Consider the following 19,424-nt stretch of genomic DNA (forward strand, 5'->3'; position numbering starts at 1 on the left):
TCCTGGGATGCCTGGGTGGCTCAACGGTTGAGTGTCTGCCTTTGGCTCAGGGAGTGATCCCGGAGTCCAGGATCAAGTCCCACATCGGGCTCCCTGCAGGGAGCCTGCTTCTCCCTCTATGTCTCTGCCTCTCTCTCTGTCTGTCATGAATAAATAAATAAAATCTTTTTAAAAAAAATAAATAAAATAAAAAGTATATTCCCTTTGATGCACTTCCAGAATTCTATACTATGGAAGAAATCCTAAGATTTCCTGAGGCAAAGATTTACGTACAAGGAAACCTAACTTATAATGGTGAATACTGGGAGATGAGTAATTATGTGACACCTATATAATAAAAGATCATCTTACATTTTTCTTGAATTTTGAAAGACATGGAAAAATACTCAAAATACTACATTATCTTTTAAATGTGGGTAAAACTGTAATTTCAATATGGTTCTAAATTTTTTTGATTAAATATAAAATGTAGATTGGGAAAAATGCACAAATATTACACTAATTGCCTCTTAGAGTGATGAAATTATAAAACTTTTTCCTTTTTTGTTGACCTTTCTAAAACTTTGAGTGTAAGCATTATAATCCAAAAAAATAACTTTTTTTTAAAGAACAGAAAAATTCAATCACCAAAACATAAATAAACCAACACTAACCTTGTCATGTCCAGAATTTTTATACCCTCCAGTGGCTTCATATTGTCAGTATCTGGCAAAACACAGAAAATATTTGAAGAGCACTGATTACTAATTTTCGGAAGAAAGAATGCTTCATATTGTTTTAAGTAATCTGTATTACTACGAAAAATATATGTTTTCCTTCACAATATTTCTCTTTATATGTAATACAGAAACCTTGACCTGACCCACTTAAGTCACTCTGTAAAAATTACAATAGCTAATATCCAATTAATAAAGTCCACAGCTACACTTAAGATAGTTTGTCTAATGAAAAATGAAAGTGGAGGAGGAGGAATGTATAGGGTGATTTTTAGGATTTTTAGGGCACTGTGTTACTGTAGGTTATAACAAACATGCCACTCTGGTAGAAGGATACTGATAAGGGGGGATGTATACAGGCAAGGGATAGATGGGAAATCTCTATACTTTCCTCTCAATTTTGCTATAAACCTGGAACTGGGAACACCTGAGTGCCTCAGTGGTTAAGTGTCTACATTCCTGATCCGAGGTTCTAGGATAGAGTACTGCATTGGGATCCCTGCAGGGAGCCTGCTTCTCCCTCTGCCTGTCTCTCTCTCTCTCTCTCTCTCTCTGGGTCTTTCATGAATAAATAAAATCTTTAAAAAAAAAAAAAAACTAGAACTGCTATAAAAAAATTAAGTCTTTAAAACATAAATAAATAAAAAGTGAACTAAACAACTAAAAAGTATTAATAACAAAAACGGAACAACAAAGGCCTCCACGTATCTGTGCTACATTTAAGACAAGAAGAAAAAGGGCACCTGGGAGGCTCAATGGGTTAAGCATCTGCCTTCAACCCAGGTCATGATCTCAAGGTCCTGGGATCGAACCCCAGGTTGGGCTCTCTGCTCAATAAAGTCTGTTTCTCACACTCCCTCTGACCCCCTCCCCTGCTTGTTCTTTCTCTCCCTCTCTCTCTCTCTCTCTCTCTCTGTCTCAAATAAATAAACAAAAACGTAAAAAAAAAAAAAAGAAAAGAAAAGACAGGGAGGGGCACCTGGGTGGCTCAGTGGTTGAGTGCTTTTGGCTCAGGGCATGATCCTGGGTCCTGGAATCGAGTCCCATATCAGGACTGCTTTGCTTCTCCCTCTGCCTATGTCTCTGCCTCTCTCTGTGTCTCTCATGAATAAATAAATAAAATCTTTTTTTTAAAAAAAGGGAGAAAGTATGAATTTTGAAGTTTATTAAACAATTTACAATTATATGTTTATTTCCTTTTTCTCTCCATTTGCCAGCTATAAAAATAAGAAGATAGGTCAATAATTATATCACTAATTCACTGAAAGTATTCAACATTAAGTCACAAGGTCAAATTCTTGCCAAATGGCTTACAAAGTTTAGATAATGACGATTGAGATTAAGCTGAATTTATGAGGAAAAAAAATGAACTACTGGTTCAGTACATTTTTAAAATAGATTATTTTTTAGAGCAGTTTTGGATCTGGACAGAGGGAGAAGCAGGCTCCATGCACCGGGAGCCCAACGTGGGATTCGATCCCGGGTCTCCAGGATCGCGCCCTGGGCCAAAGGCAGGCGCTAAACCGCTGCGCCACCCAGGGATCCCGACCTTCTGTGTTTTAAATATCCCTCACCAGAGTGATACATTTGCTACAACTGATGAAGCTACACTGATACCTCAGGATCACATAATTTAGAGTTCACCCTTGGTCTTGTACGTGTTATGAGTTTCAACAACTGCAGACTGGCAGGTAGCAAACATTATTATATACAGAGTAGTTTCATGCCCAAAAAGTCCTCTGTGGTCTATTCATCCCCTCCTCTCCTCAAATTCCCAGAAACCAATCTTTTTACTGCATCCACAATTTGCCTCTTCCAGAATGTCACATAGTTAGAATCATACTACCTACTACATACTACAAAAGGTAGCCTTTTCAGATTGGCTTCTTTCACTTGGTAATATGCATTTAAGTTTCCTCTGTGGCTCGACAGATCATTTCTTCTCAGTGTTGAATAATACCCCATTACCTCGATATACCAGGTTATTTATCCATCCATGTAACTAAGGGACATCTTGGTTGCTTCCAAGGTTGGCAGTTCTAAAGAAAGTTGCTAAAATGTGTACCGGGTTCTGTGAGGACACAAGTTTTCAACTCATCTGGGTAACTATCAAGAGTGTCAATTACTGAATGGTGTGGTAAGAGTATGTTTAGTTTTCACTCCATCTTCCAAAGTAGCCGTACCATTTTGCATTCCTACCAGCAACGAATGAGACTTCCTCAGTTCAACACATTTTTAAAAAAAAATAATGCAGCTCCATCACCAGTGGGTTTTAAAAATCTCAATGCAGGATCTTTTTGTAGTTCATAAGCGTGATGATTGGGTGTTCACGCCGTTGTGTTACATGTGCCTCCCTCCAACCTTGTTACGATGTGGCACATTACCCGTCTGACGTGAAAAAAAAAATAAAAATAAAAAATAAATAAAAATCTCAATGCAGCTCCATCACCAGTGGGTTAAGAACAAGAGTTACATAAGTCACACATTTCCACATACACCAATAATCTTGAGAAGGATCACAGTGACACAATAATTCTTAAGTAGGAGGATCCCCAGGCTACATGGCTCCAGTGAGAAATATTTAAAGTCCATATAATGGGCATTTTCTCCTTGAAATCAGACAATTTATTCTTTTACAGTAAGAAATTGCTGTCACAGCCCTAGGAAATATGTGAAATCTATGTGACTGGTTCATTATTTTCTGGGAAACATACTTACTTATATAGAAAACCAAATTATACCAGAGGATCAGAAAAGGGAAAGTAACTAAAACAATGTTTAATGTGGTAAATTGTTACAACAAGGGCCTCCATGAATCACACTTCCAGATATCCACACCCTTGTATATTCTCCTTCCATGGTGACTCTGGATTTAGACATTTGTTTTGCTTTAGCCAGGGGAACATTAGCAAACTTGATGCCCACAGAGGCTGGAAAAGTGCTTACACAGTAGGGCTTGACTTTTTGGAACACTTCTACCATCAGATGAAGAAGCAGAAGATGAAAAAGAGCAAATGGAGGGAGGCTTAGCCATCCCAGTCACTGCAGCTATCTCAGGTGAGGTCCAGACATGAGAGTGAAGCCATCTGAAAATACCTAGACCCAGGCACATGAGTGAGTTCAGGTGAGTCCAGCAGGACACTCACAGAATTTTGAAAAAAAATAAGCCACGGTTGTTTTAAACCAGTAAGGTTTTAAGTGGTTTGTTGTACAGCAATAGATAAACAGATACAACAGCTTATGGCAGAGTGGTCCTTTCAAAATGTAAAACATATGTCATTCCCCTGCTCCAAATCCTCTAATGGCTTTCTACCAAACTTAGAATGAAATCCAACATCCTATTACCACAGGCCGCAGATCCTACTCGCTCTGGCCCTCTGCTACCTCTCTGGCCATGACCCCTATCACTCCCTCTCACTCTTCTCCAGCACATTAGCTTGTTTGCAGTTCCCTGAACACACTGAGCATATTTCTGCTTTAGAGCCTGTGGCAGAAACAGAGATAGACCGCCCATATTCCCCTTCAAAGAAAGGAATTTCTGCCCAACCTACAAGAAGCATGGTTAACATATAACTCCAGTATTTGTTTCTTCAAGGTCCACCTCAGCTTTCCTCAGCTGAGGGTGCTCTGTTCTCAGGACAGTCTCCGGTCAAATGACCGATCAAAGTTGGGCAGAAAGGCCTGGTCATTTCCTCTACCCAGTGCAGAATCTTGTATCTGCTCTCCTTGGTGTAGTGCTCTGGAACTCCTCATTGAGCTGGCAAAGAATTTGACAGGTGCATGCAAGTCTGATATTCCTCTGCCCAACCCTATTTCCTTCCTTTCCCTTTCATAGGCGGTAGTCCTCAATAAATCCTTTGTCCTTCCAACTGTCTCAACATCTGCTTTCTTAATAATCCGAGATGTGACAGGACTTTTGCACTTACTATTCTCTAGACTTGGAACTCTTTTCCTCCATACATTTGCATGTCTTGCTTACTTCTGTCAAATTTCTGCTCAACCACCACACAACCTTGCCTGATCGGCCTATCTCAAACAACACCCCTCTGGATCTCAGTATGTTTTAGTTTTCTTTTAACACTTACCATTACTTCACATTACATTATATGTTTACGTATTTATTGTACTACTGTCTTTTCCACTGAAATGTAATCTCAGTGAAGATAGGACTTGTCTGTCTTGCATCTCCAGCCAGAATTCACTAAGAATTAGTTGAACGGTCACACTGGGAAAGGGTGAGGGAAGGAGGGAGGAACTCATATACTTAATAATTCATACGATCCTTATAATGGGCTGAATGTTTGCATCCCTGCAAAATTCATAAACTGAAATCCTAATCCCTGAAGTTACAATATTAGGAAGTGAGACCTTTGGGAGGTAATTAGGTCATGAGGGTGGAACCACCAATGGAATTAGTGCCCTTATATAATGAGCCCCAGAGAACTTCCTTGCCCCCTTTCCACCAGATATGGGCCAGCAGGAAGTTGGCAGTCCTCAACCCAGAAGAGGATCTCACCAGAATCCAAACATGTTGGCACTCTGATCTCACATTTCTAGCCTCCAAACCATTTCTGTTGTATATAAGTATATAAGTATGTAAGTCTGCAATATTCTATTACAGCAGCCCAACTTGATAAAAATCATTAAAAGACCAGAATCAGGGCACCTGGGTGGTTCAGCGGTTAAGCATCTGCCTTCGGCCGAGGATGTGATCCTGGAGTCCCGTGATCCAGTCCCACATCAGGTTCTTGCAGGGGCCCTGATTCTCCTTCTGCCTATGTCTCTGCCTCTCTCTCCATCTCTCATGAATAAATAAATAAAATATTTTTTAAAATTAAAATAAATAAAAGGACCAGAATCTTCAAAGTCAGATAGCTAATTTTTCTCTAACCCAGACAGGGCTTGAATAGGGCAGGAAAAGACACAGTTAGGGGTCCCTGGATGGCTCAGCTGGTTAAGCGTCCAACTCTTGATTTCGGCTCAGGGTGGTAAGACTGAGCCCCATGTCAGACTGCAGTCAGTGGAGAGTCCACTTGAGATTCTCTCTCTCTCTCTCCTTCTGCCCCTCCACCCAGTCTCATGCATTCTCTCTCTGAAATAAATAAGTAAATCTAAAAAAAGAAAGAAAGAAAGAAAGAAAGAAAGAAAGAAAGAAAGAAAGAAAGAAAGAAGAAAGAAAGAAAGAAAGAAAGAAAGAAAGAAAGAAAGAAAGAAAGAAAGAAAAGGAAAGAAAGAAAGAAAGAAAGAAAGAAAGAAAGAAAGAAAGAAAGAAAGAAAGAAAGAAAGGGAAAGAAAGAATAGAAAAGAAAAAGACACAGTTAAAGACACAGTGAAAACGCTCTGCCAAAGAACTGAATGGGCATTTGGAGGAATAGGTAAGCTTAGCAGATAGAATGGAAAGGAAAATCAGAGGAGAGAAAGCTGAGGAAAAATGACAGGAGAAAGATTATCAGGGAAAAATTTCCATTAACAAGACAGCTAACAGGCCTATTTTAAATAAATTACAAATAGTATTATACTTTACATTACATGTGGCAGCTCTCCAAAATTACCAAATTAATTCAGTAAACCCTGGCACAAACCCAGGGTTTGTGTGAGTAGTTCTGGGGAAGATTTTTAAGAAGAGAGTGAGTTGGAGCTGGGGCCAAGTGGGTATAATCAGTACATGAGATAGGACATGAGTGAAAGCTTTGTTCCTACTGTGTGCTAATCATCCTATGAAGATACGGTGTGAGGCATCATATCCCTTCCTCCTCAGGTATTCCATGATCTACTGGGGAAAACTGAAACAATTACTATTACGATTAAGAGAACTACCACTGAATTCAAATTGCTCTATTTACTAACTTGTGACCTTGTTCTACCTTGACTTCTCCATCAGTAAAACAGGGATAATACTGGAACCTATCTCATAAGGACACTAAAAAATTAAACAAAACATGGCCTTCTAAGCATTTAGCCATGGTGCTCAATAAATGTCAGCTACTGTCAGTATCACTTCTATCATCTCCCTAACCTCACTCCTGTGTTCCTTACTTCAGTAAATGGTTACCACTTGGTTACCCAAGTCAAAAACCCAAACATAATTCTTGAACTCTCTCTCTCTCTTTTTGCACCTCTTAAATTTAATGAAGAACCACTTACTGCATATACTTTCTCAAAAATCTCTCTTGGCTCACTCCTCTTCTCTCATCCCCACTGCCACTAGGGTAGCTCAGGTCACCATCAACTCTCTCCTGAATTACTCTAACACCCTACTAAGTCTGCTGCCAGGCTTCAATCTTGGTTCTCTTCAAAATTCCCTCCATATGAGCACCTGGGTGGCTCAATCAGTTGAGTGTCCAACTCTTGATCTCAGCTCAGGTCTTAATCTGAGGGTCCTGAGTTTAAATCCCTTAGTGGACTCCACAGGGGGCATGGAGTCTACATTTAAAAATAAGAAAAGAAAAAGAAAATGCACCCTCCATAATGCTCCCAGAATTATTTTTCAAAATGTAAATCAGTCCAATCTTTTCAATCGTATCTGTTTCTCATTCCTCTCTTCCCTCTATCTCAGTTAATGGAATCATCAACCCTCTACAATAGAATCCGAGATCTTCCTAGACATGTCTTCCTCTTCACTATCCATGTTCAGTCAGCCATCAATTTTCTGTTGAATCTGCTCTATTCTTCCCCAGGGCCCTGGTACTGCCTCCATTCAAGCCTTCATCATTTCTTGTCCCAACTGCCTGCAAAAGCATCTTAACCTATTTCTGCCTAACCTCTGTCCCCACCAATCCATTCCCAACACTGCTTCAAGAGTAATCTTCCAAAATGAAGAGCCCATTATGCCACTTTCTTGTTCTTTCACCCATTTGCTCATGGTCTTTTCCCTCATGAGGCTTACAGTCTATTGCTCCTCCTAAAACTAAAACCAGTTTCACTCCTGTCCACCTTTTCAATTTCAATCTGCAAAAATGGAAATGTCTTACTGGCCATACTTCTTTCAAATCTCTCATACTTCTAGGTGACTGTATGTGCTCTTTCCTCTGACTCTAATAACAACCCTCTATCCTGTCTTGCCTAGACAAGTCCTTTCATCTTTCACGAGTCAGCACCCTTAGAAAGTATACGTGCTCACCACAGCATCCTGAACAAGTCTGTCAAGAGCATTTTTCTGAATTATGATTTACTAGTTAGTCTTGACCAGATGATAAACTCTTGAGAAAAGAGACTTTCATTCTGTATTTCCAATATTAAATACTAGCACCTGGTATGTAGTAAGAACTCAACAACTGTTTGTGGAAGAAAAGAAATGACAAAAAGGAGGAAAAAATGTCCTCACATTTTGCCACAACGCATTATTAGATTGCCATAATGGAATGTTGTAAAAAAATATTATGTAGTCTCATTGCAGCAATTGGAAGTAGCATTTCTTGGTGCCCACCAGGGATGCTGCAGTGTTTTATAACCAAATCTCAGAGGTGACATATTATCATTTCTGCCATATGCTATTAGTCACATAGGCCAACAGGTGCAGCATTAAGGTGTACTCACACAAGGGTATAGGAGGAAGTAAGGATCACTGCAACCATCTTAGAAACTGGGTAATACACTTGTGGTGGTTTTGATTTGTATTTCCATGATGACAGGTGATGTGGAGCACATTTTCATATGCTTATTGACCGTTATCATGTCTTTTTTACTAAACATCTGCTTCAAACTTTTGCCCATTTTAATTCAGTTCCCTTAATGAGTCTACACATCATTGCTTCAAGCACTCTTACCATCCTTGTTACTTAACACACTGAGACATAAACATCAAGCTGATGGAGAAGCTTCGGTTTCATCCCCTATAAAATCAGGTTGCCTACCTTCAAATTCATTGCTGTCCAACAACCATCTCTTCCCAAAATAGCTACTGCAAATATTCTACACTTAATAAGCCTCAAAATCCCTTTCTTCTTTAGCTGTCATGTCAAATAGCTTTATTGGAAAATTCTTCTTTGCGCAAGAATTTTATCAACCCAAGAGAAAATAACTAAAAATACTGATAGTAGTCATTTATACATAAAGGTCCAGCTAAATAACCCTATATTGAAATTTATCAGTCACAAAGCCTTATTTTAGTGTGCTAGGGCTGCCAGAAGAAAATAACATTCACTGAGGGCCTTAAACAACAGAAATTATTCTCTCACAGTTCTAGAGTCTAGACGTTCAAGATCAAGATGTCAGGAAGTTTACTTTCTTCCAAAGCTTCTCTCCTTCCTTCATTTGTAGATGGTCACCTCCTTGCTGCCTCTTCACATGGTCATCCCTCTGTGCAATATATCCCTGATATATCTCCTAACCTCTTCTTATAAAGACACTAATCAGAAAGGCCAACCAGAACAGCCTCATTTTAACTTAAACTCTCTCTTTAAGGGGGACTTACCCCTAGAAACAGCCACATTCTGAGATACATGTGGTTAGGACTTCAACATATGCATTTAGGGAGACACAATTCAGTCCATAACAAAGCTCTACCCATGCATGCAGTTTCAACCAGCTCTTTTAATATCCATCTCTTATCATGTGCAGAACAGCCAAAAAATCAGTAAGATATAGGGAAAATCTGTATCAAGAAGAAAGAGACCAAAGCCAACATGAAAAAGAAACACGGAGCAAACAGATATACAGCAGGTAAAAGAATATTTTTAAAAACTACCATTATGATTCCATCATTATGACATTCTGGAAAAAGCAAATGATAGAGATAGAAAACAGATAAGAGTTGGGAGACACTTGGGATGAAGAGAGGGAATGACTGCAAATTTTGAGGGGTAAGGGAAGTGTTCTACACCTTAATTATGGTGATGGTTACATGACTATGTTTGTCCAAACTCACAGAACTATACACAAAAAAGAATTTTACTGTATGCAAAATTTACCTCCATAAAAATGTTATCAATATTATCAGAAATGTGAAGAATTTGCACTTACAAAACAGAAAAAGATACTTGTAAAAGAAATGTACAGAATAAAAATATGATCTTGAAACTTTACAAAAAGATGGAAGAATGAAAATGTAAGAGAAAGGCAGAAAGATAAAAATATGATGAGGCACCTGGGTGGCTCAGTCAATTATGCAGCCAACTTTTGATTTTGGCTCAGGTCATGATCTCAGAGTCCTGGGATGCAGCCCCGCTTTGAGCTCCATGCTCAGTGGGGAGTCTGCTTGAGGACTCCCTCTCTCTCTCTCCCTTTGATCCCCCTCCCCTACACTCACACTCTCTCTCTAATAAAAAAAATAATCTTTAAAATCTTTAAAATAAAAAAATAAAAAGATAAATAAAATCTTTAAAATCTTTTAAATTTAAAAATCACCCAGACAATAGAACAAAAAGAAATAATAAAAGTGAAAAATAGAGAAGAGGGAGGAAAAATAAAGGATCAGCCCAGGAATTCTGATAATACAGGCTTGCCTAAGAGTGAACAACAAAAACAGAAGAGAGACATTAATAAACAAATAATTCAGAAAAAGTTCACAGAACTAAAGGGCATGAATTTCCAGATTGAAGGGCTCTGTGCATGCCCTGCACACATTTTAAAAAGACACACACCATTTTGAAAAGATATATGCACCCCTCTATATACTGCAGCATTATTTATAATAGCCAAGATATGGAGGCTACCCAATTGTCCATCAATAGATGAATAAAGAAGATGTGATACACACACACACACAAAATGGAATATTACTCAGTCTTAAAATAAAAGATGCAACCTTGCCTTTTGCAACAACATGGATGAACCTACAGGGTATTATGCTAAGTGAAAAAGTCAGACAGAAAAACAAGTAACATATGATTTCACCCATAGGTGAAATTTTAAAAACAAAACAAATTAATTTATAAACCAAAAGCAGAATCGGACCTATAAATAAATACAAACTGATGGGTGCCATTGGGGAGAGGGGTAGGAGTATAGGCAAAATGAGTAAAGGGGAGCTGGAGACATGGGCTTCCAGTTATGGAATGAATAAGTCATGGGAATAAAAGGCACAGCACAGGGAATATAGTCAATGATCTCCTAACAGCATTGCATGGTAGCTACACTTGTGATGAGCATAGCATCAATGGACAGATTCGTCAAATCACTGTATTGTATATCTGAAATAAATGTAGTATTTTATATCAAATATACTCAAATTTTAAAATTAATTAATTTCATTAATAAAAATAAAAAGACACACACCAAGAATGAATAATTCATGGAATGAAAGGTACACCATAGAAAATATGGTAAATGTTGCTCTAATAGCATTGTATGGTGACAGATGGTAGCTACACTTGTGAATATAGCATAATATATAGAGTTCTCACACCATGATATTATACACTTGAAACTAATGTAACCCTGTGTTTCAACTATAATTCAATAAAAAAGTAAATAAAAGATTTTATTTACAAAATGGTATAAATTTTTAAAAAGTAAAAACTATATTAAAAGACATATCAAGATCCATTAATGTAAGAATTTGGAACACTAAGATTTTCTTCTCTGCGAAAAGATCTGAAAACTTTCTAGGGAGAAAAAAGCATCGTATATAAAGTATTGGCTAGCAGAATGTCATTGAAATTCTCAATAGTCCTGGAAACTAAAGCATAAAAATGGAATAAAAACTTTTAAAATTTTGAGAGGGAAATGTATTTATCTTCTAAATTCTAAGCCCAGTCAAGCCATGCATCTTGTGTGAGTAGAAAAAGACTATTTTCAATGATGCAAATTTTCAAAAACTTTACCTTCCCATCCTTGCTTGTGAAAATTATTTCTAGAAGATATGCTCCACCAAAAACAGAACAAGAAATAAGAAGATATACTGGGTCAGAAAAATGGAGGATCTAAAGGAGAAGGATGAAACGAATCCTCAAGATGACAGTAAAGAAAATACTAACACAATAGCTGAAATATTTGTACTTATGGTACAGCTGGCAATGAATTAAGGACAGATACTGAGAAAGTAAATGAAGAAGCCAGACAAATATTAACACAAGGGAAAACAAAAAGGTGTATGAGAGCAGCAGTGTAATCAAAATATGAAGAATAACTATATAATCATAACTATATATATATATATATATATATATATACTGAATACTGATCTAGCAAACTTTATTATTTGTAAGATGGAAAATTTATGTGTAATTGTGGGAATGGTAGTGAAAGAAAGCTAGTCTTTATCACTATAGATAATGCCTAAAAACAGAATCAAGAAGTACCATTATAATCATGTTAGAGATCTGGAGGTAAGGGGCACCTGAGTGGCTCAGCGGTTGAGCGTCTGCTTTCAGCTCAGGTCATGATCCGGGGGTCCTGGGATCCAGTCCCACATCGGGCTCCCAGCAAGGAGCCTGCTTCTCCCTCTGCCTGTGTCTGCCACTCTCTCTGTGTCTCTCATGAATAAATAAATACAAATCATAAAAAAAAAAAAGACGAAAGAGAGAGAGGAAGAACTGGAGGTAAAAACTCAATGAGATGGCTGAAAGAACTGAAATTCATTGTCTCAGGAAAAAAAGGGGGCAGAGAGACATAAGAGGCTACTGTTTTTCATAATTAACTTACAGTTCTGAAGTATGTGTAAAAACCTTGATTTTTAAAAATTAAAAAATAAATAAGTCATGTTAAATTCATAAGCAACAGGTGAAGTATCATTTTGCTGTACTGTCCCCTGCAATGTTTTGATAAATATTGCCACTCTGAAGCTTTCCCTGATTCATTATTTGTACACACAGCAGCAGCTTCCAAGGGAAATTTCATTCTCTTCTCATTATTTGCAGACTCTGTATTTGAGAATTCAACTACTCGCTAACTCCAAAGTCAATACTACAGAGCTTCTGCAGTCATTCTAGGACATGCACAGAATGTAGAAAAATTGTTCATGTTTCCAGCCGAAGCCAAAGTAGGCAATTCTCTGGCCTTCCAGGTTCAGGTCTCATATGCAAACAAGTGTCCTTTATATGTGGTGCATTTAGTGTCACATCTTCACATTTCTGTGCTTTTTCTTTTTTTTTTTTTTTTTTTTTTTTTTTTTTGGTGATTTCACCACTTAAAATGGCCCCCAAGAGTAGTGCTGAAGTGCTATCTGGTGTACTTAAGTGCAGGAAGACTAAGATTAGTCTTGTTTTTTAAAGATTTTATTTATTCATTCGAGAAAGAGAGAGAGAGAGCACAAGCAAGGGGAGGGACAGGGGGAGGGAGAAGCAAACTCCCCGTTGAGCAGGGAGCCCAACAAGGGACTCGATCCCAGGACCTAAGATCATGACCTGAGCCCAAGGCAGACACTTAACTGACTGAGCCACCCAGGGGCCCAAAGATGAGACTCATAGAGAAAACACATGTTTTAGTAAAGCTTTGTTCAGGCATGACTATAACTATTCAAGTTATAATGCTATAATGCTATGGCCATGAGTTCAATGTTAATAAAACAACAATTTATACTAAATAAGGTGACTTTAAACAGAAACACACACTTAACAACATGTGTATTCTGTGTATTAACCAGTAGTCAAAAATATGTGACCAAAGACTTGCAGGAACTTAATCTTATATTTCCCCTAGGGGCAATGGTTCAGTATTCACTCATTAGGTGTTCGGTTTATAGAACACACCTACTTCTAATAACAAGAATTAACTGTATAAAGTGGCAAGAAAAAGATCAATGCTAGTTCAACAAGGAAGCCCTCAACCACCCTGGGAAGCTTTGAAACAAAACTAAATGCCATCATGAAAACACTGTTCAGAAGGGTGGGCCCTAGGGGAAAGAAAGGTAAAGATTTAATAAATTGACTTCAAAATTCATCCTGATGAGTCTACAATCAAGAAGAGCCCTCCACCCCCAACCTTAGACAACCACTGATCTGTTTTCTGTTACTACAATTTAGTTGGCATTTTCTAGAATTTTATGTGAATGAAATCATTTTGTAGGGACTCTTTTGTGTCTGACTTCTTTCAGAAAGCATAATAATTTTGAGATTCATTCATGTTGTTGCATTTTTTAAAGATCTTATTTATTTATTCATGAGAGACACTGAGAGAGAGGCAAAGACACAGGCAGAGGGAGAAGCAGGCTCCTCACAGGGAGCCGGAGTGGGACTCAATCCCGGGACTCTGGATCACAACCTGAGCTGAAGGCAGATGCTCAACCACTGAGCCATCCAGGTGCCCCATGTTGTTGCATTTTTTTTAAGATTTTATTTAATTCATTTGAGAGAAGGAGAGAGAGACGGAACAAGCAGATGAAGAAGGAGAGAAGTAGATGCCCTGATGAGTGGGGGAGCCCAACCCCAGGACTGGATCCTAGGACTCCAAGATCATGCATGACCTAAGCCAAAATTAAGACTTGGCTGCTTCACTGACTGAGCCACCCAGGCGCCCCTGTGGTTGCATTTTTATAAGCGAGTAGTATTGTACTCTATGGGTAGACCACATCTGTTAGCCATTCGGCTACTGATGGACATTTAGTTGTTTCCAGTTTTAGGCTATGGCGAATCAAGATGCTATGAACATTCACCTACAAGTCTCTCTGTGAACATGTTTTCATTTCTCTTGAGTGAATACGTAGTGGAATGGGCTCAATAATATGGTAAGTGTATCTTTAACTTTCTAAGAACCTGAGAAACATCTCTCAGGTGGTTGTACAACAATGCATGAGAGTTATAGATGCTCCACATCCTAACAACATGGGGAATTGCTATTCTTTTTAATGTTTGTCATTCTAATGGGTAGATAATGTTTCTTGTTGTGATTTTAATTTGCATTTCCCTGATGAAAATCTCTTTCTGTAATAATTAACCATTCAAATAGCTTCTTTTGTGAATTGCTCTTCTGTTTATTTTTAGTGTTTTTTTTTTTTTTATTTAAAGATTTTACTTATTTATTCATGAGACACACAGAGAGAAAGAGAGGCAGAGACGCAGGGCAGAGGGAGAAGCAGGATCCATGCAGGGAGCCCGACGTGGGACTCAATCCTGGTACTCTAGGATCATGCCCTGGGCTGAAGGCAGACGCTAAACCGCTGAGCCACCCAGGTGTCCCACCCTTCTAGGTTTAATACTGAAGAAAAATATTCAAAACAATAAAAAAAAATCCCATCAACTGGTAAAATGTTAAATAAGCACTGGCACATTCATACACCAGACTCTTGGGTAGATATTAAGAAAAATGAAACAGATTTATGTTTCCTGACATGAAAAGTTGACCAAGATATATTCCTCAGGTAAAAAATTAAATCAGGGCTGCCTGGGTGGTTCAGCAGTTGAGCACCTGCCTTTTGGCTCAGGGTGTGATCCGGGATGGAATCCTACATCGGGCTCCCAGCAAGGAGCTGGTTTCTCCCTCTACCTATGCCTTCTCTCTCTGTGTTTCTGATGAATAAGTAAAAAAAAATCTTTAAAAAAAATTAAATCAAATTATAGAATAGGATGTATAATATAATCCTATTTTGTAAATATGCATAACATTAAAAATATATGTTGATGCGGGCATCTGGATGTCTCAGTCAGGTAGCCAACCAGCTCTTGATTTTGGCTCAGGTCATGATCTCAGGGTCATGAGGTTATGAGATCTAAGCACTTAGCGTGGAGCCTGCTTGGGATTCTGTCTCCCCTTCCCTGGCTCACACACAGGTACACGTTCTCTCTCTAAATAAGAATAAAAATAATAATAATAAATGTTGGTAGCTGTAGGAGCATTCATAAAATTTTGTCAGTTCAATCTTGGAGAAAGAATTTATGGAGAAATTTACCGGCTAAGTTATATGTTTCTATAATTTTGCTTAATTGTGATTGTGTTTCCAATCAGCCCCCCCCCCAAAAAAAAGACAAAAAGTGAAAACATAAAAAATCAACAAAATTAGAAAAATTATTTTCAATAATAAGAACATAGAAAAAGACCTCAAATATGAGAAGATATTTTGACATTAGGAATGTACAAGTAGGGCAGCCTGGGTGGCTCAGCAGTTTAGTGCTGCCTTCAGCCTAGGGCGTGATCCTCAAGACCCTGGATCGAGTCCCACGTCAGGCTCCCTGCATGGAGCCTGTTTCTCCCTCTGCCTGTGTCTGTGCCTCTCTCCCTCTGTGTCTCTCATGAATAAATAAATAAAATCTTAAAAAAAAAAAAAAAAAAGGAATGTACAAGTAATTCTTCTTGTTCCTTAAGTCTCCAAAAATACTGATCATCTGTACTCAGATCTCTTTTCGGGTTCCTGTTTTATTTCAAACGATGAGTGGAATACATTTAGGAGTCTCTTCATCCCATAAATCTCATTTCATTACACATCTACTAAAGGAAGTCTATACTCCACTACCAATGCCATCCAACAGCCATAATAAATTAGTAAAATTTTGTTTAATGAAGCAAAAACTTTTAAACTGAATTCATTTCACTTCAGGCAATAGAATTATACTTGTATGATCTGAGAAGACACCCAGAAGGAACTTCCAAGCACACTGAAGTCAATATCAATGAATGAGTTTTACACAGTGGAAAGTATGAACTCTGGAGATTTACTGGATCTGATTTCCTGCTCCAGAACTTACTCCCCCTTGACCTTCAAGGTAACTTCACTTCTCTGAGCGTGTTCCCTCTAAATCACAGAGTTTGCAAGGATTAAATGAAATGTTGTATGCAAAGTGCTCAATACACTTCTTGGCATATACTAAATGCCTACTAAAAGTTCACTTTTGTCATTATTATCATTATCAAAAAATGTCACACCACCTATTAAAGTAAGTAACTTATTCCAAATGTGAAAACAAGAAAAGAAAAATACATGATTATTTTACGGAACCGAAAAAAATATGACTCTCAATACTTTATACTCAAGAAGGACAACTACACATACATATTTTGCCAGTTTGTGGAAGACAATAAGCTGGATGGGAGTAAAGGGTAATTATAGGAGTAAAAACAGTTGGAAAGGGCCTCAGTTGTCAATTTGTTGTGATATATTGAGCAGCTTGTATATCATTTATCTTCTTAGCCTCTATGATTGAAAGCTATTATAAAGATACAGCTGAGCAATCATGCAAAGAAGTATAATTATAATGAAGGTGCCATTATTCTATGGTTGCTTCTAAGACTCCCTTGGTATTTGGCCCTAAGATTTCCAGGAGACAATACACTTGAGCAGCACGAGCGTAGACCTAATTGACAGATGCCCACTAAGTGGTCATCCATGTGACAGCAATCATGGCATCCCTCCCTGCTGTACCAGCCAATAATTAGGAAAAAAAAAAAAAAAGGCCAAGTCATAAAACAAATTGATCAAATATCATATCAAATAGAACATGTAATATACACTAAAAGGATTTAATTTGATATTTTACAGAGAACTTCACTACCAGAACTTAGGAGCAAGAAGAGAGAAGATGGTTTTTTTTCAAAGCATGTTCTCTTAATCTGAACTTTAGAATAGTTAGCAAGATATTTTCTTTCTAGCATGTGTTAGAAGTCTTGAAAAAAAAGCTCTGTTCCTAATAATATAGTTTGACAGGTAAGTGTAGAAGTTTAGAGTACTTCAGAAATTAGTATCCACTGGAAGACTTTCCAGGGAAAGTAGAATTTTGGAGCTGTAAAAAGGTGGTGTGGGAGTGATGCTCAAGTTACAAGGCAATCATACCATTTAGAGACAACCAGAGAAGTTACATGGGTAATAACTTAGAATAATTTATATTCCACCTCTGCTGACACCCCATTTCTTAACAACTGCCCTTCACCTGTAAGAACTTGGCTAATACTGTGGTATTTGCAATTAAACAGATTTGGGAACTGGTAGATGCCACTATTTTAATGAAAACTTAAGAAGTTTATAGGAAGAATGATGTAAAAAGATCAGAAAGGGGGCTTTTGAGTCATGAGGAAAGCACGCCACAACCAAATTACAAGTCAGTGTTAATCCAAACTCCCTCTGCTCTTTTACACTTCCCAGCTTTCTCTTGCAATTAGATTGGGGTCAAATGCCTGGGGTCTGGCCAATGAAATGGACAGGCACAAGTAACGTAAGCCAGTTCAGGCCTGACCCTTAAAAACATCCCATGAAACTCCCCAGGCTTCTCTTCTACTGCAGTGACCTTGGAGGCTGCAAGTTTCAAAGAGTGAAGCGAGACATGCAAGAAAGATAGTTTTATTTTATTAAGCCACTAAGATCGTGGGCTAATTTGTACTGCAGCACAACAAAACCTATCCTGACCACTAGAGATGCCAAGCACTGGAGGAGAAAAATGGTAAGTTCTAAGCAATTTCACAGCATCAAAGCCAGCAACTGGTAAGTTCCATTTAAGGGGGAGACTTTTACGGTCCCTTTAGCAGCAGTCTTCAAATTGAGATACATGAAGACTTTCCTAAGAGATACACAAATCATTCTTAAAGGATTTTATTGGGCAGCCCGGATGGCTCAGCGGGTTAGCACCACCTTCAAGAGCCCAGGGCCTGATCCTGGAGACCCAGGATCGAGTCCCATGTCGGGCTCCCTGTATGGAGCCTGCCTGTGTCTCTGCCTCTCTCTCTTTATGTCTCAAACTAATAAATTAATAAAATATTTAATAAAAAAATTTTTATTTATTTATTCTTGAAAGACACACAAAGAGAGACAAAGACACAGGCAGAGGGAGAAGCAGGCTCCCTGCAGGAAGCCTGATGGGGGACTCGATCCCCAGACCTGGGATCACCCCTGAGCCAAACGCAGATGCCGAACCACAGAGCCACACAGACGTCCCGAGATACACAAATCATTTTAAAGAAATCAATCTCCAGGTTTTCAACTTCCATATATATTCTTGCCTAAAATTGATCAGCCTATGAATAAGCCTTCTTTCATAACCCTTCTCTCTAGTAGGCTAAAGAAAAGCATATTTCTCACACATCCCGGATCTTCCTCTCATCATAGTTCATATTATAAAATTTATTTAAGTGATTAAAACTTTTAAATATCAGCTTATATGCAAGGTATTGCTTTTCAAATCATTTTCAAATCAGTAGATAGACCACTACTACAGATTGGTATGTGGAAATGTATAACACTACCAATTTACAGGCTTCATAAATCAATTTTTTTCATAAATCAATTTAGAGTTAGAGGATTTATAACCAAAAGTCAGCAAGCCACAGGATAAAAAATTGATGTTCAGGACTCATTAATGGGCCATCCTTAACTACTCAGATGATCAGAAGTGGTTGAACCAGGAACTGGTGGAGCAAATGATAGTTACTAACTACTGAAGATGAGTGCTCACAAGTCCCAGAGGGTCCTTGAACTCAATGTTGGTGATGTGACTGTCCCCTAGGAGAAGACTAACCAAAGGTAAGTTCTTTACACAAACTAGAAAAAAAAAAAAAGTCCCTTCTAGAGAACAACTGGCAAAACAGCGCTCAGTCTAGGTCGTTGATGAAACACTGTCCTAAGTACCTGAGGGGAATTATAATTCAATAGCAAAGAAGAAAATGTGTAATTGCAGGGAGTGGAGGGGGGATGTTGCAATGTTAGACTGTGAACAGGATAAGCCCTCTTTTGACACACACACAAACACACACACAAATATATTGAGTCTTATTTTATAGAATACTGCAAATAAGTAAGAGGAATAAAAGGAAAAGTATAGGAAGGGGCAGCCTAGAAGTTGGAGGGTGGTGGTGGATATTTATGTGAAAAAAATGTTTTATAATTTGATTTGTTTTTAACAGCTTCCAGTG

The 19,424-nt window shown here is 38.2% G+C and overlaps 1 protein-coding gene and 1 non-coding gene across 3 annotated transcripts in view; one reads left to right on the forward strand and one right to left on the reverse strand.

Moving 5' to 3' along the window:
* SUGCT (succinyl-CoA:glutarate-CoA transferase) overlaps window positions 1–19,424 on the reverse strand; it is a 713,960-nt gene that overhangs the window by 686,808 nt on the left and 7,728 nt on the right. For both annotated transcript variants that reach the window (XM_025449593.3, XM_025449590.3), the window contains exon 2: window positions 654–705. In XM_025449593.3, the coding sequence (XP_025305378.1) occupies window positions 654–705 (52 nt within the window). The remainder of the gene's footprint in view (window positions 1–653; window positions 706–19,424) is intronic.
* On the forward strand, window positions 3,008–3,110 carry LOC112661554 (small nucleolar RNA U13). The gene has a single exon (XR_003137785.1). It is a non-coding gene; the product is annotated as a small nucleolar RNA U13 (small nucleolar RNA).

This window comes from Canis lupus, chromosome 18, assembly GCF_003254725.2.
Source record: "Canis lupus dingo isolate Sandy chromosome 18, ASM325472v2, whole genome shotgun sequence".
Lineage (NCBI taxonomy): Eukaryota > Metazoa > Chordata > Mammalia > Carnivora > Canidae > Canis > Canis lupus.